The following is a 16,776-nucleotide window of genomic DNA, read 5'->3' as shown; positions in this document are numbered from 1 at the left end:
CCATTACCAAGGTTTTAATGAGGTCTTCTGCAGATTTATTCCCTTTTTGCACCTTTGAAGCCTATGTTTGATTTAGCAGAAGCCTATAGGGGGACAAAAACTTAAGCTTTGCCCTTTGCTGTGTCCTGGCTTACTGGAACAGATTTCCTTTTCCCTGTGTGAGTGAGGCCAATGAGCACACTGCCTCATATCATCTGACAGGTTGTCTGCACTCTTGTCTCTACAGTTTGATGCCCAACTCAGCCGGAGGAGGTAGAGGTTCTCAAAGCTCCTCTGAATTGCAGAGGTTTTATATATATCACTTGCTGCTGATGTCCTGGGGTGGGATCAAAAGCAGCTTGGTAGCTTGCAAATAAGTGACACTTCTAACTAAAATTCTAGTTAGAGGTCAGTTTGGCCACTTGTTGCTCTCAGATTTCACTTGTGCAGTAGGACCTGAGTTTTTCTACTAGAAATTCCAGCACTTGGGTCATAGCAGTGTAGAAATTAAGTCTGGTGTTTAGTAGCCTTGATTCTGGTTGCAGGTTATAAGAAACCTGGGTATCTGTAAGAAATGTTAATTTCTTGAGGACAAGGACTTTGACTTCCATCTGGGTTTCCAGAGCTTAGAGCATTTCTTGGCTTATAAAAGGTGTCGCCTATTTGTTGGTTATTCTAGTTAGGTACGATAGCCCCCTTTATGGGGCATAGTCTGCTGGTAAGGTCTTGATGGTCCTTCTCTACTTTGGTCACTCTTCCCATCCACTCTAGATTTTTAGAAAGTCACAGCTGAAAAGAGGGCTTGGAGTTCATTTAGACCCTACTTGACTTATACACTGGAAAACTGAGGCACAGAGAAGAGGAAGCGTCCTCTGCAACACTGGGCTGGAGAGATAGCTCAGTGGTTAAGAGCACTTGCTGCTCTTGTAGAGGACCTGAGTTCAGTTTCTAGTATGATGGTGATTCACAGTCATCTGTAATTCCAGTTCTAGGTGCGCCAGTGCCCTTTCTGATCTCCGTGGTCACCAAGCATTCATGCATATGATGGCACATGTATACAGGCAAAACACTCATACATATTAAAAATAAACACAACAACTGAGGATAATAGGGTAAAAGTGTTGCAAAGCCTGTCTTAGCCATGGTAGACTACCACACAGAGGGACCTGCAGCCTCAGCCACTCTGCTACTTGAGATGCTTTTCCAGAATCTAACTGAGATAAGATAGTCTATCTGTTTATTGACATATAACAAATGACCACAGACTTACTGGCTTGAAACACTGTCATTTATTTGGTTCATAAATTGTAAATTGCATAGGGCTCATCCCATAAGTTTTATCCCTATTGCAGCATCAGCTAGGGTAGCCTAAAGGTTAAAGATGACAAGACAGAGGTTAGAATGATCTGAAATGACAGTGTTGGCAGTCAGTGGGACCTTGGTTAGGGAATAAGCCCATGACTTTATGTCATGACTCGGGGTATCAAGAGTGAGAATCCTAAGAGAGCAAGACAGGGATATATGTCTTATGTCTTTAGCCTAAGAAGCCACGGGGTCTTATACTTTTTTGTTTTGTTTTGTTTTTGTTTTTGTTTTTTTGTTTTTCGAGACAGGGTTTCTCTATATAGCCCTGGCTGACCTGGAACTCACTCTGTAGACCAGGCTGGCCTCGAACTCAGAAATCCACCTGCCTCTGCCTCCCAAGTGCTGGGATTAAAGGCGTGCGCCACCACCACCCAGTGGGGTCTTATACTTTTGTTTGTTTGTTTGATTGATTGATGGATTGATTTTCCCCCTGTAGTCCTGGAGATAGAACACAGGGACCATGTATATACAAGGTGTGACGGTTTGAGTAAGAATGTCCCATAGGCTCATGTATTTGAATAATTTAGTCATTAGGGAGTGGCATTAGTTGAGGTTGATTAGGAGGTGTGGCTTTATTGGAGGAAGTATGTCATCAGGTGGGCTTCGAGCTTTCAACAGCCCACACCAGGTCCCATAGCACACTCTTCTGATGCCTGAGGATCAGGCTGTGGAGCTCTCAGCTACTTCTCAGCACCATGTCTGCCTGTGTGCTGCCATGCTCCATGCCATGCTGATAACTGATGAAACCTCTGACACTGTTGTAATTCCTTGATTAGATCTCACCCTGTTGCCTGGGCATCTTATTTCTACCTCAGTCCCTTGGCCTTTTGATTCTGCCCTCTAAGTTACTTGTTTTTTTAACTGTTTTTTATTTGTTTGTTTTGTTTTGTTTTGTTTTGTTTTGTTGTTTTTTTAAGACAGGATTTCTCTGTGTAGCCCTGGCTGTCCTGGAACTCACTCTGTAGACCAGGCCATCCTGGAACTCACAGGGATCCAACTGCCTTTGCCTCCCTGGTGCTGGGATTAAAATCATGTAACTGCCAGGTCTTGGTTTTATTTATTTATTTATTTGTTGTTTTGGTTTTTTTTTTTTTGTTTGTTTGTTTTGGTTTTTGGTTTTTTTGAGACAGGGCTTCTCTGTGTAGCCCTGGCTGTCCTGGAACTCACTCTGTAGACCAGGCTGGCCTCAAACTCAAATCCGCCTGCCTCTGCCTCCCAAGTGCTAGGATTAAAGGCATGTGCCACCACCACTCGACTATTTTTTTTTTAAGATTTATTTGTTTATTTTATATATATGAATGAGTTTTGTAGCTGTCTTCAGACACACCAGAAGGTGGCATCTGACCCCATTACAGATAGTTGTGAGCCACCATGTGGGTGCTGGGAATTGAACTCAGGATCTCCTGGAAGAGCAGTAAGTGCTCTTAACCAGTGAGCTATCTCTCCTATTTTTCTTTTAAATGTAGCTCATTGTGTTCTCAGCCCTAAATGGACCACTTTATCACTTCCTCCAAGGCTCAAGGAGCACAGTGTAGGAGCGGGTGGGAAATATGTAAGTGCTAGAGGACCAGCAGAAGCACTCACAGCATCTGTGGTTCCCTGCACAAGACCTATGCAAGATTGGGCTGTTAACACTCCATCATGGACGAGGTACGGCTCAGGAGTCCCCACTCCCCTAGGAGTAACCCATGCTCCCATGCTTATGCAGATAGCCCTAATTAACCTCAGTGGAGTTTTTTTTTTTTTTTTAATGAAAGTAGGAGGGTAACTTGTAAGGAAGAAGGGGTTCAGAGGAGGTGGAGTGTGCTGAGAGCTGTCAGTGGGCAGAGGATATGACAGAATACATCAGAATACATACAATTTACATATACTTTTATGTGAAAAAGTAGCTCATTCTGGCCAGCAAGGTACCTCAGAGAGTAAAGGAACTTGCCACCATGCTCGGACCTGAATGACCTGAGTTTAATTACCCCTGGGACCCACATAGTGGAAGGAGAGAAATAACTCTGCAAATTGCCCTCTGGACCTCTGCACACAAGCATGCATGCAAACATACACACATATAAAATAAAAAGTATCTCATTCTTATAAATGATTAGTTCTCTCAGTCTGCTTTATAATATTTCAGAGGTCCAAAGTCTTCTTTTCATTTTGTGGTATCCTCTGCCCTTTTCAGTCCAAACTGATGAACTTCATTTAAAGACTTCCTGCCTTCCTTCCATGACCAAGTGGGGCACAGACACAGCTTGGATGGTTTTTGTGGAAGTAAAAAGGACAGTTTATTCATAGACCCACAGCAACCTTTTGCTTAGGTTGACCTTGCAAGTCTCTGTAGATCACAGCCTGCTTGTAGCTTCACTGAAGGGCTTAGACTTTCTGGACTAAGGGTTCTAGTCATCCAAGAGGGGAGGGGCTGGGGAGCAGGAAAGCTGATGTTACCCCATGCTTTCCTCTCTACTGGAGTGGGTTGTCAAGAGAAGTTTTTGAGCTTTTAGGCCAAGAAACAAAATACTCATCTTGCTGACACAACTCAGGCTTGCCACCTTTTTTTTTTTTCTTCTTGTGTTCACAGTACAGGGTAGCACACTGAGAATGCCATTCCCAGAGTTGGGGCCATCATCGAGTTATGGGAGAATGCTTATACTTGGGAAGTCAACAGCCCGTCTCACTTGAGCAGTCCTAGAATGGTTAATGTCCAACTCCAAGGCAGTTTTGTTTGAAGCACACAAAACACCAATTGAGTAGTCCCCCTCCTCAAAGAAGGCTGACTTTCTAGTGTTCACAACACATCCCAATGCCTCTGGGGGTACATAGGCACCTAGGACTTCCTCCCAAATGCTTCCTTCCAACATGACCTTTTCCTTACTTATAGTAGTCCCCCTGGCTATCCACTCAACTCCCCCCACTCCCAAGTCCACCTGCAAGTTCAAGGGAGCCAAGTTTAGAAGTGCACTGGCAGCCTTCTCCAAAAAAGTTCTGAGTGTACTTAGTAATATGTAGGCTGTTTTTTGACACAAATGCTTCCTGTCCTTAAAAGAATCAGGCGTACATGCCTGTAATCCCAGCACTTGGAAGACAGAGCCAGGAGGATCAGGAAGGTCAACCTCAACTACATAGGGAGTTTAAGGTCAGCCCGGGATACAAGAGACCCTGTCCTCAGGAGAGAGAAGGGAGAAAAAGAAAGAAAGGAAGGGAGGGAGGGAGGGAGGGAAGGAAGGAAGGAAGGAAGGAAAGCGGACCCACACTAGGGCTGGGTTATATTTGTAGCAAAGGGAATAGTTTGCATCCTAAGGCACAATTTCTGTCTACATGTGTGGAAGCGTGCACACACATTGCTTTCTTTTTAAATATGTTCTATTTCCATACCTCAGTTCATACACTTTCAAAAAAATTACTTACTTGTCTTAAATATTTATTTCCATGCATGTGTGTTTATATTCTTACATTCTTTTAGATTTCCTGTGTACATTCCCCCACCCCCTTTGCTTTTATCTGTTTTTCTAACTCCCTGTCTCCTGAAAATGTTTATTTTGGCAACTCGTATGCCATGGTGTTGGCATCTGTGTCTGTGTCAAGCAATAGAACTGGCTGCTGCTGACAAGCTGTGGCACATAAGGTACCCAGTTCCACAGTGGCTGCCTCCCCCAGGGCAGGCTCTGGGACTGAGAACAGAGTAAACTGTCAAAGAGCAACATCTTGGGTGTGTATTAGTGCTTTGTATTTGCTTTTGTCTTATACTTCTCTTGATGTTTGGGAATTATTCATAGTGTTCACTTTTATAATTTGATACAATCTTAGTCATATAATTAGTGCCTGGAGATAATTAGAGAAAGTGTTTCATAAAGAACTCAAGATTTAGAGAATATAGGTGATCTGAAAGTAAGCAAAACAAGGAAATGGACAGAACCAGATTCAGATATCTAGGCGGTTGGTCTGGTATGCAGTTGTTGCTGTGGGGTGGGGGGAGGGCTTTGTGCTGACAACCTTATTAGTACACTAGATGTTTGTGTATATTTCTGTGTTGAACAGAGACATTTATCATTCGTTCACTCAATATAAAAAATTACATGTAGGTGCAAGAGATAACGAGATCTAATAGGATAGTGTCATAACTTTCAAATAAGTCTATTTGTGACTAGTTAAGGAGATACGTCGGGAAACAGTCTGATGCAGACATGTTCAGCATGCAGCTTATGATCCACATACACTCCAGGATACTTATGAATGTGGCCTAGTATATTTGTAAATGATACCATGTTATAATGTCAAGGTTGGATACCCTTGTAAGTATTATACCACAATAGATATTTTTCTGGCCACAGTGGAGGTATTAAAAATTGGCTAGTTCTACCTATGTGAAGTGGGTAGGGTTAAAGAAATCTAGAAGCTTGACATGCCTTTGGCTGGGATGCAGGATTGGTGTGGAAGGATGTACAATGTGAGGTGAGGAAAGCAAACTAAGTAAAAATCAAATCATGGGGACCTTGTCAGCCTTGCTTTTAGTCTGCAGATAGTAGAGGATTTCAGCAAGATGAGAAGATGGATCGGAACAGGGTCGGGACTAAGGCAAAGGGAAGTCAAGAGAATGTTTTCAGTCCTGGTACAAAGAAAAGATCTGAACAAAGGAAGTAGCAGCGGCAGTGGGGACGGGGGTGGGGGGGGCTGTGAGGGGAGTTGGGGGGCAGGATTGATGGGATGGAGTAGGTAGGTGTGTTGGCGAGCAGGATGGACCCAGATGTGTGGAAGAGGGGAACATGGACCTTTTGTCCTTTCCTTATCTATAATGGTAAAACCAAAGGTAAGGAGGCACAAGGCAGCATAGGGATAGCTCAGATGGATGGCCAAGGAAAGCTAACTCTGTTAGGGGCACAGAGAGCGAGAGGAGCGGGAGCGGGAGCGGGAGTGGGAGCGGGCATTGTCTTTCTGGTCTATGCTGACTTTTAATGCCTACAATAGTACCTGGAGTGTACCTACCATACAGTATACCATGTGAGTGAAGAGCCAGGCTGTGCCTCAAGCTTGAAGTGTGTAAAAATACGCACGGAGGTCACTAGGGAAGCTGTTTGCTAACCTCCTCTGAATCTGGACCAAGGGGCCACTGGTTACAGTGTGCATGAAGGTTGAAAGCATCAGAGTGGGAGGCCAGACACCAAAGAAGGGTTTGCTTGGGGCGTTGGCTTTGTGGGGACCTCTGGATCCAGGTACAATCCTTAGCCATCATTTTCTCTCACCTGACAGGCAAGGAATTGCCTTACTTTCTCTCTTAACCTGTTTAGGGATAAAAGACAACTAAATGAAACAGAAGACCAAGGCTGAGTGTTGCCTCATCTCAGTGACGCTACCTGATGAGCAAAATCATTGCATGAAGATCCAAGCATCTGGACATCTGTCCACAGCATTGCATCTTTCTTTAAGCCTTCTGTGAGAAATGGCAAATTCTTTGGAGCCTGTTCCTAACCTGAGAGCAACAACCTGTAGAGGCACTTTTCCCCTCTCCAGCTGAGAATCACAAAAACAGAGTCCTCTGTGGAACCAATGACTTACCTTGTAGGGGCTTGGATTAATCCCCCTTTTTAATCTGTGCTTTTATAAAGCAAGAGCGACTAGGAACCCCTGACCATTGTGCATAGGCCGGGGTCTTCTTAAGCTCACTGTTCTGCTAGTACCTACTACAGAGAATTGAGGTTTCTGTTCCCACTTGTTCACTGAGCAGGCTCTTTGGTCATGAGCTTGGCTGTGCACTGCAGTTTTCTCTCTATGCCTATGTACATGTGTGGTGGCTCTTGGTTGACTTGCCCTTTTAAAAACAACTTAAGCCTGCAAGGTTTCCCGTTGATCCAGTCAGTAGATGCTTTGACCCAACAGGGAATTGTCAGCCAATCCTTGACTCACCAGAGCTCCAGTTTTGTATGTGAGCAAGTGGTGCACAGGAGCAGCTGGCTGTTTTCCTGGAGATGGCATGACACTTTGGAGGCTGTGAAGCTGGATATCCCAGTTTTTGATCAGTCAAACCTTCTGTGGGTTCACTGTTAGTAAAATCCTACCACTTTTGAACTAATATTGTTTAAAAAGAATTCTTAAGGTTGACAGTGATTATCATAGTAGACACCAGAAAAATGTGCTGAAGAGGACGCTTGCTCATAGCTCTCTTCAGTAAGCTCAGTCACCTTTACCTTTTCCTCTCATTTCTGCTCAACATTCATACAGGGCTCTATAGATACAGACCACATGACTTAGGTGAGATCTCTAGCAGAGAAGTCCCCTGATTCTTATAAATGTTATGTTCTAGACTGGGCTGTGTCCAGTGCCTTAGAGGTTTCTGGTGAGCTATATTTGGCGGAAGAAGTTATTGTTTACTGTTTTTATTATTATTATTATTATTATTATTATTTCTCCATTAAAAAGTTTTAAAATTGACATATAATTCAATTATAGAATTTGAATACATACATGTTTTCTATTACCCTTTCTTTCTACCCTAAACCTATTTTTTTACTTCATAGTCCCTTTTCTAGTTTCATGTCCCCCATAGTACATGTATTAGGTATGAATGCATGTGTAATCTTGGATCTGTATATGAAGAAAAACATGTTCTGTATCTGGGGCACTTTGCTTAATATAAAAATTTCAAACAACAAAATATTTAGCCAGATGTGGTGGTGCAATGCCTTTGATCCCAACACTTGGGAGGCAGAAGCAGGTGGATCTCTGTTAGTTTGAGGCCAGCCTGGTCTATAGAAGGAGTTTCACAACAGCCAGGGTTCTGTTACACCGAGAATCCCCATCTCAAAAAACAAGCAAAACAAGAACAAACACAACAAATTTCTAATTCCGTCTGTTTTCCTGCAGAGACCATGTTTTTATTTTTCTTTATGGCTGAGTAAACCCCCATTGTGTGTATGTATCACATTGCCTTAGATTATTCGTCTGTTGATGGATATCTAGGTTATTTCCACTTTTTAGTTATTATGAACAGTGCAGCAATAAGTATGGGTGTACAAGTATCTCTGCTTGGTACTGTCTTCTCCTTAGAGAACACCTTGCTATAGTGTAAATTCATATTGTGGCTTCACTACTTAATATCTAAGGGACCGTGGGTGAGGTCCCTTATGTAATTTCTCTAAGTCTTCTTCTTGTCTTTTTATTTGCATCATGAAAATAATAATGTATAATAAATGACCTAATAGAATTTCCATGGAGGTAAATTGAGCTCATGTACTGAGGAATATTTGCTGAGATCTGTGTATGGATTTCAAGCTGGCTTGTTGGATATGAAGCCACTTTTATAGGGTAGAGCTACGTAAAAACCTTCTGAGAGAGTGGAAAGGATTCTTTCTTGAAGGGCCTGACTAACCTTTGTAAATCTACTGGAGATCCTAATTCTGGTCAGGATAGTAGGATCTTGTATTAGTAACCCAGTCTTAGGGGAGACATCCAAGGGTTTAAAGACCAAACAGTTTGGTATATATATTTGGGAATTATTTATTTATTTATTTATTTATTTATTTTGGTTTTTCGAGACAGGGTTTCTCTGTATAGCCCTGGCTGTCCTGGAACTCACTCTGTAGACCAGGCTAGCCTCGAACTCAGAAATCCACCTGTCTCTGCCTCCCAAGTGCTGGGATTAAAGGCATGCGCCACCACCGCCCGGCTGGGAATATTTTAGAAAGTAATGTTTTGGGCTTGTTTTGCTGCAGTTCATGAGAGTTGTTCATTAGCATCTCTTCTCATCTGCACATTCACTGATATCATACTGGTAGTTCAGGAATATTTGTAATATAAAAGGCACTGTCTGCTTTCTTCTAAGCGAGCCAGTTGGCCATGTAGCAGTACATCACTGTTCTTACTCTTCTTTAGTTGACAGATGTGGACTCTTGGAATTCTCGGGTCTGTTAAAGAATAGGCTTCTGCTCTGTACATTACTCAGGTCTCTGAGGATGAGCTAGACAGAAAGGCTCATGGAGGTTGGCCTACTGTGGCTAAAGAGCTATTCTTTACTTGAGGACAGCCTTAAAGATACATATTAAATAAAGAATATTTTTTCTTTGTTTTGGACATACCAGCCCAGGCTGGCCTCAGACTCACTGTGTAGCCAGTGATGACCCTGAACTCACGATCCTCCTGCCTCCATCTCTCAAGTGATGGGATTGGTATGGGAGGGGACACTTAGAGTATTTTTGAGACTTCTATAGGAACAGAACATCAGAATGAAACACAAACCCTCTGGTTTTTAGACCACTCATCATTTTCCTTTCTTTTTTTCCCTTTTTGCTCTTAGGTCTCAGTCAGTCTCTCCACCTCCAGTTTTATACCCACCAAGAAGTCCCATCTACCCACTCAGTGATAGTGAAACCTCAGCCTGCAGGTACCCCAGCCACTCTAAATCCCAGGTGCTCCTCAAGGACCGGCATTCTCGAAATCCTTCACCCCTAGGTCAAGATCCCTCCCCAGAGACTTCACCACCCATCTGTACCCTCAAGGCTACCAGCTTCAGCTATTTGGACAGAACCCCTTCATTACGCAAAAGAGAGGACCAGAAGGAGATTGTCCAGGGTGTGGTTCAGGATGTAGAAGGTGTGGCTGCTTGCCTCCCCCTTGCCCAGAGCACCCCATTCCCAGGGCCTGGGCCTCGGAGTGTCTTGCTGAGTTGTACTGGTACCCGAGCCCATAGCCTGGGTATCCGAGAGAAGATTTCAGCATGGGAAGGTTGCCGAGAGGCTTCACCCAGGATGAGTCTGTGTGGAGAGAAGCGGGAGGGCCCTGGGAGCGAGTGGTCAGTCAGTGAGGGCTGCCCAAGTGTGGGCTGCCCCAGTGTGGCACCATCCCCCTGCAGCTCAGAAAAGACCTTTGATTTCAAAGGCCTCCGGAGGATGAGCAGGACCTTCTCTGAGTGTTCCTACCCTGAGACAGAGGAAGAGGCAGAGGCACTTCCTGTACGGGACTCTTTATACCGGCTGGAGAAGCGTCCAGGCCGGACTGAGCCCAGTGCCTTGCTCAGGGGGCATGGCATCAGGAAAGAGAGCTCAGCTGTGCTGAGCCGGATCCAGAAAATTGAACAAGCCCTAAAGGAGCAGCCTGGCCGTGGTCTCCCCGAGCTCCCTAGCAGCTGCTACAGTGTAGACCATGGGAGAAGGAAGACTGGAACCTTGGGCACCTTGGAGGAGTCAGCAGGAACTGCAGGTGTCAGCTCCAGCAGCAGGGCAGGAGGAGTGGCCGGAGTTGCCAGGGAGGCAGGCCCACCCCTGGACAGAGAAGGCAGTGGTTCCATGAAGTCAGAGACCCCTGGAAATAGTTCTAGTCCCCAGCTGCTGCCTTCAAAGAGCTCTCCTGATCCCGCTGTGAACCCTGTTCCCAAACCCAAGCGTACCTTTGAGTATGAGGCTGACAAGAATCCCAAGACTAAACCAAGCAATGGTCTACCTCCTTCACCCACTCCTGCTGCTCCACCCCCCTTGCCTTCTACCCCAGCCCCACCAGTCACCCGGAGACCAAAGAAGGACACACGTGGTCACCGGAAGTCACAAAACAGGTAAGGCATGCTGTCCTGTGTCAGGAGTGGGACCTAATGGCATTCTTTTAAATGGAAGAAGCAAGAGCAGAGCGTGCTTGGGTCACAGGAGTATGCTACAAGCTCTGAAGCACTGAATAATTAATCGTTAGTTTGGCGGTTTTGGCAGAGAAATGATTTCTCCTGCTTCCCCCCAACATATACACATATCTCCTTTCATTTTGTACCTGGCCTGGAACCTACTATAGACCAGGCTGGCCTTGAACTCTTGCCTTGGCCTCAGTGCTGGGTTTAAAGTCATGTACTACCACCACTAGGCCTGTTCTCTGGCTCTTGAATGAAAGAAAGGATGAAAGCCACTCTTGCCAGTGCTGGCTAGCTTTGTTAGTGTAGAGCCAGCTATGTAAACAATTCCTTAGTCCATCACTGGAAGGTCAAAACTACCTTCATTTTAGGTCTTCTAGAGAAAACAGTCCGTTGAAGGACTGATAGGATATTGTTAGCCTTACAACAACATGAAGTGCCTGTACTAAAAATTAATTCCTTAAGTGAAACTTTATCAGGAGATTGTACTTTGTCATTAATATAGGGATATTTACAGTGATTGCTTTCTCTCGAGGGCCTCCAGCCTGTATAGATGGTCTGGTTCTGTTTCAAAGACTGCTTCTTGGGTCTTAAAAGAGAGGCATATGGAAAAATATTTCACCAGTTCTTGGCCAATTCCAGAACAAGCTTTTGTGGGAGCTTCCATTGGTTCCTGTTCATTGGAAAGATACCTGTTAACCTGATTCTGTGGCAGGCTGGAAGCAAGTATTCTTTGCAATTCTTACCTTTATCCCATGATTGGATGGGCATTCAGCTTGCTTCCCTTCTGGGATTTTTTAGTATGATACCATCTTCACACTCATCCAGCATATCCCATTGCAGATACAGACTTTTCCATGTATAGAGGGAGAATCACAGTTTTTCAGTCAGGCTCCTAAGCCGGAGCACTTCACATTTATGTATAGTCTGGCCTATCCTAGGAGTGCTTACTGCCTCCGCTCCTTAATTTATTTACCAACCTGCCAGCTGTGCTTGCTTTGTCCATAGTCATGCATTTCTGCTAACATCCGTCTAGAGCCTGCTTTGTGCCTTGCCTTGTGCTGGTCCAAGAGACACAGAGGCAAGTAAGACAGGGTTCTTCCTTCATACATAGATAAATCATAGATACCATGATACACACCATGATCCCTGGTGGTGCAGGGTCCTCTGTAGAGACCTGGAGGAGAAGCATCTAAATTCAGTTTAGAACTAAGGAGAGGCCACTCCTAGAGGTGATAACTGAGCAGTTATTGAGAATAACAAGAAGCAGTTGGCTAGGTAGCAAGAGGGAGTAGGGGAGAGGTGAGTGACTTAACGGTGTGACGGGTATTCCCACACATCACTTTTTCATGTAATGTACACATACATACACAGTATGTGGAGGAGTCTTTTCAAGAATTTAGCAGACTTCAGCCTGTGCATTTGGAGAAAAAGAAGAACAGGTCAGAAAGTGTAAGCTGGTGTGCTTGCTTGTCTGAATCTGAAGCATATTCCTTTGGAGGAGTGTATGATGGTAAGTTTATCTGTGTTTTGTCAGGTGTGCTTCTTACAGACTTATTTTAAAGATATAAAAGCCAGATATTTATTGTGCTCAACCAAGGAGGGTGATAAAATTTCTGAGGAGCTGCTTCAGTCAGTTACATGCTATCCACACAAGGGCGAAGATCGGAGTTCATATCCCCAGCACCCGTGTAAATATTGGGCATGGACCATGGGAGTTGAAACAAGCAGATCCCTGGAGCTTGTTGGCTAGCCAGCCTAGCTGAAACCATGAGCTCCAGAGGCTGTGTCTCAAAGAAACAAGGCACACAAGAATGCCACACACCTTTAATTAATCCCAGCACTTGGAAAGCAGACAAATCTCTGAGTTTGAAGCCAGCCTGATGTACATAGTGAGTTTGAGGCCATCCAAGGCTACACAGAGTGAAACCTTGTCTCAAAAAAACAAAACAAACCTCAAAAAACAAAATGGAGAATAATCAAGGAAGTTAACCATGTCTGACTTCCACATCTACATGACTGTGTACATACATGCACACATATGTCCTGGAAATAGTATTTATCTTGATGAGAGGTAATATGTTAGCCTTCATCATGGTATCTGCATAAGATGTCAAATCTACTCTTACCCCAGTGAAGACTTGGTCTCCTTTATACAGTACTTGACTGTTTAGTTGGGAACCTTGGCCAAGACAGAAATTTATGAGGCATCAGGAATAAAGTACTTGGCCATGGATATTTGTACACATCAGGAAGGGATATCTAAAGACAGAATTCTAAGAAACCCTGGCATGTAAAAGGCCAGTTAGAACTGGGCACAGTGGTACATGCCTTCAGTCCTAGCCCTCAGAAAGCTATAGGCAGGCAGTCTCTGTGCGTTTGAGGCCATCATGATCTGTATAGCAAGTTTTAGGCCAGCTGGGCTACATAGAGAAACCCTGTCTGGAAATAATAGATATAAGACCAGCCTTTAAAAAAAGAATCCTTCATTAGAGCCTTAAAAATAATTACCTGAGGTGTATGACAACTAATGTTGACTTATCATGGGAGTGCAAGAGAATGCCAGGATAAGAAGTGTTATGTCACATGAATGCTACAGAGGGGTCAGGTGAGCTAGAGGTTGGTGTCGTCTGTCCTTGACTTGCAACCCAGAGCTCTGAAGATAAGTGTTCAATAAACAAGAAAGAGATGTCACTAGAAGAGAGACACTCATGGATAAGAAGGTTTAGTCATGCTGTTCTTTCCCCGAGGGACATGAAGAGGAAATCCAGAGGACACATGTGGTGGAGAGACAGTCAACAAGTTGTTCTCTGACCTACATATACATGCCTCAAGTAAACATAAGAACAAACGAAACGTGTCCAATGCCATGTCAGATTCACCTGCTCACACAGTTGGCTTTCTTTCACTAGAGGGGACATGCTTTGGAGAGAGAGATGATTCAGGAAGGATCCCAACTCAGATGAGGGGGAGGAAGAAGTGCTACGGTCTCAAGACGTCTTAGGATCCAAGAAGCTATGGTTGCAATTCTGCAGTGTAGGTTTTCTGGGGGATACAAAGGAACAGGAGACTGGCTTTACTAAAGAAGAGGGCTGACCTGTTTTTGAGGGTTCAGCTCTTCTTGAGTCAGCAAACCGTCCCGTACCATTTCCTCTTACAGCCCTGGAAGTAACCTTCCAGTGTCAAACCCTTGTCACCTACTCAGAGCCCTTTCAGGAGTGTGAACTCTATTTCTTTGGGACTTGTAGACTCTTCTCAAGAAATGATGCTTTCTAGAGAGGCTAGAATTGTGGTTGGAAGCTTAGCCTCTGTAAGAGGCAGCCTTGGAAAGTCCTGCCTCTGTCACTTCAATCTCCTTCTTTGTAAATGGCACAAAACCTGCCAACACTACTGTGAAAGCCAATGAGAGACACAAGAACAGGTATATTGGCATGGCATCTGACCATGCTTTTGTTTTTAATTAATTACATTTTTATTTTAGGCATGCCTGTGGAAGACAGAGGACAACTTATAAAAGTTGGTACTCAGCTAAATATGGTGTGCACATCTTAATTCCAGCACTCCAGAGGCAGAAACAGGCAAATCTCTGAGTTTGAGGCCAACCTGGTCTTCAGAGTTGCAGGACAGTCAGGATTACATAGAGAAACCCTGTCTCAATAGAAAAAGAGAAAAGAGAAAAGGGGGGGGGGAGAGGAAGAAAGGAAAAGATAAGATTTGGCTCTCAACTGGGCGGTGGTGGTGCACGCCTTTAATCCCAGCACTTGGGAGGCAGAGGCAGGCGGATTTCTGAGTTCGAGGCCAGCCTGGTCTACAGAGTGAGTTCCAGGACAGCCAGGACTACACAGAGAAACCCTGTCTCGAAAAAAACAAAACAAACAAACAAAAAGATTTGGCTCTCTTTGTACCACATGAGTCCTGAGGCTTGAACTCAGGTCATTAGGCTTGGTGGCAAGTGCCTTTTCCTGTCAAGTTATCATCTCACTAGCCCAGACAGGATGGTTTTGAATTGTGGAAGTTATTACCTCTTACTGGTATTATAAAAGATAATAAGCACATTACAGTCACTCAGACTGGGGCCCTTCAGACCATCTGTCTTCTTACTCACGGGTACAGTAACAGGTTCAAGAAGCAGGGCCTCTGGTCTTTACTGTTTCCCCTGGCCACTCCCAGCAACAGAGAGGGATCTGGTCCAGCCAAATGACTCTTGCTCTTATTGTCCACAGAAAATCCTTTGAGTTTGAGGATGCATCCAGTCTCCAATCCCTGTACCCCTCTTCTCCTACTGAGAATGGTACTGAGAGTCAACCCAAGTTTGGATCCAAAAGCACTTTAGAAGAGAATGCATATGAAGATATTGTGGGTAAGCAATGGTGGAGGTGGTGGGGGCAGGCCTTCCCTGGTGGCTATAGAACAGCGAGTAGAAGAGATGTTTATAGGCTCATCTCATGTAGAACACCATGGTTCCACCTTAGGTCATTCCTGAGTGAGCTGAAATCCAGAGGGCCTATAGGACCACAGGAAGGGATGAACGACACCATTCCTTTCTTGTGTTTTTGGAAGACTTGAGAGCCTAACAAATACCCTTCCTTAGCTGTGTGCCATTAGGCAAGTCACTTAATTGTTGCAAGGTTCTGTTTTTCTGTAAAACCATAGCAATGTAGGAATATGAACATTAACACTAATACTACTTAAGATTGTTGTTAGGGGGACTGGAGAGATGGCTCAATGGTTAAGAACACTGGACACACTTCCAGAGGATTCAAGTTCAATTCCCAGCAACCATATAGCAATCCACAACTATCTACATCTTCAGTCCCAGGGATCTTATGCTTTCTTCTGGCCTCCAGGAGCACTGTACACACATTGTGCACAGATATGCATTCAGACAAGCACGTATACACATAAAATACAAATAAATAAAATATCAGAAAAATTGTTGTTAGGATTGAGATAAGGATATGACACTGGCAGATTTTGTATGTAATATAAACCTGTTTCCTGGTTCAAAGACATCTGTAATTTCTGAGTGTACTCACATGGCTGAAGAGGTGAAGGAGTTCAGTGGGATTCCATTTATGGAATGTCAATAATTCTTTATGAGAACTCTGCCTTCTTGACCTAATTCCCTTCCAGAGACCCAATCACAGGCTTTTTAATATTAATTTTAAAGAGACACAGATAATCAGATGTATAGCCTAGTTTCATAGATTCTAGCAAAAGACATGAGGTTTTGTGAAGAAGGCCTCGGTAGAGGCTTCAAACACTGAGTCTGTGTCCCCATATTTAGGAGATACTGGGATTTTTTTTCAAGGACTTCTAGTAAATCTGCTCAATCTTTGCCCTATAAAAACAGTTTCTGGTCAGAAAACAGATTGCCTCTGGGCATGCCATAGATGTTCTCTTTACCTTCCAGGGCTGTATTCTGTATAAACACCTGAAGAATATAGCTTGGCAGCACTCATTCCTCCTACCCTGAAGAAGAGCAGTACTGTTACCGTTGCTGTCTAGCAAGGGAGTAAGCACGGTGTTAGCAGGCTTGATTTCAACAAAGGATCTACAAAGGAATAGAGTACACAGTCCTGTGGTTGGTTTATTTTGGGTATTTTGGTCTGTTTTTGAGACAAGTCTTTTGCTATGCAGCTAAGGTTAGCCTAGAACTCTAAATTCTTCTGCCTTAGCCTTTCAAGTACCAGGATTATAGCTATGTGCTACCATCTGGCTATTTTTGATATTCATTTTTATCCTTGTCTTCTTCAGAGGGCCTTTCATTCTGTACAAAATGTGTCCCTGAATAGATCAACAAAGCAGGGATGCACTGTGCTGTCCTCATTCTCATGTCA

The 16,776-nt window shown here is 44.0% G+C and overlaps 1 protein-coding gene across 4 annotated transcripts in view; it reads left to right on the top strand.

The window, feature by feature from the left end:
* St5 (suppression of tumorigenicity 5) overlaps nt 1-16,776 on the top strand; it is a 157,419-nt gene that overhangs the window by 114,240 nt on the left and 26,403 nt on the right. For all 4 annotated transcript variants that reach the window (XM_028768025.1, XM_028768026.1, XM_028768027.1 and 1 more), the window contains 2 exons: nt 9,623-10,873; nt 15,160-15,296. In XM_028768025.1, the coding sequence (XP_028623858.1) occupies nt 9,623-10,873; nt 15,160-15,296 (1,388 nt within the window). The remainder of the gene's footprint in view (nt 1-9,622; nt 10,874-15,159; nt 15,297-16,776) is intronic.

The sequence above is a fragment of the Grammomys surdaster genome, unplaced genomic scaffold, assembly GCF_004785775.1.
Source record: "Grammomys surdaster isolate TR1022 unplaced genomic scaffold, NIH_TR_1.0 184, whole genome shotgun sequence".
In the NCBI taxonomy this organism is placed as follows: Eukaryota; Metazoa; Chordata; class Mammalia; order Rodentia; family Muridae; genus Grammomys; species Grammomys surdaster.
This window is presented reverse-complemented; position numbering and strand designations above follow the sequence as displayed.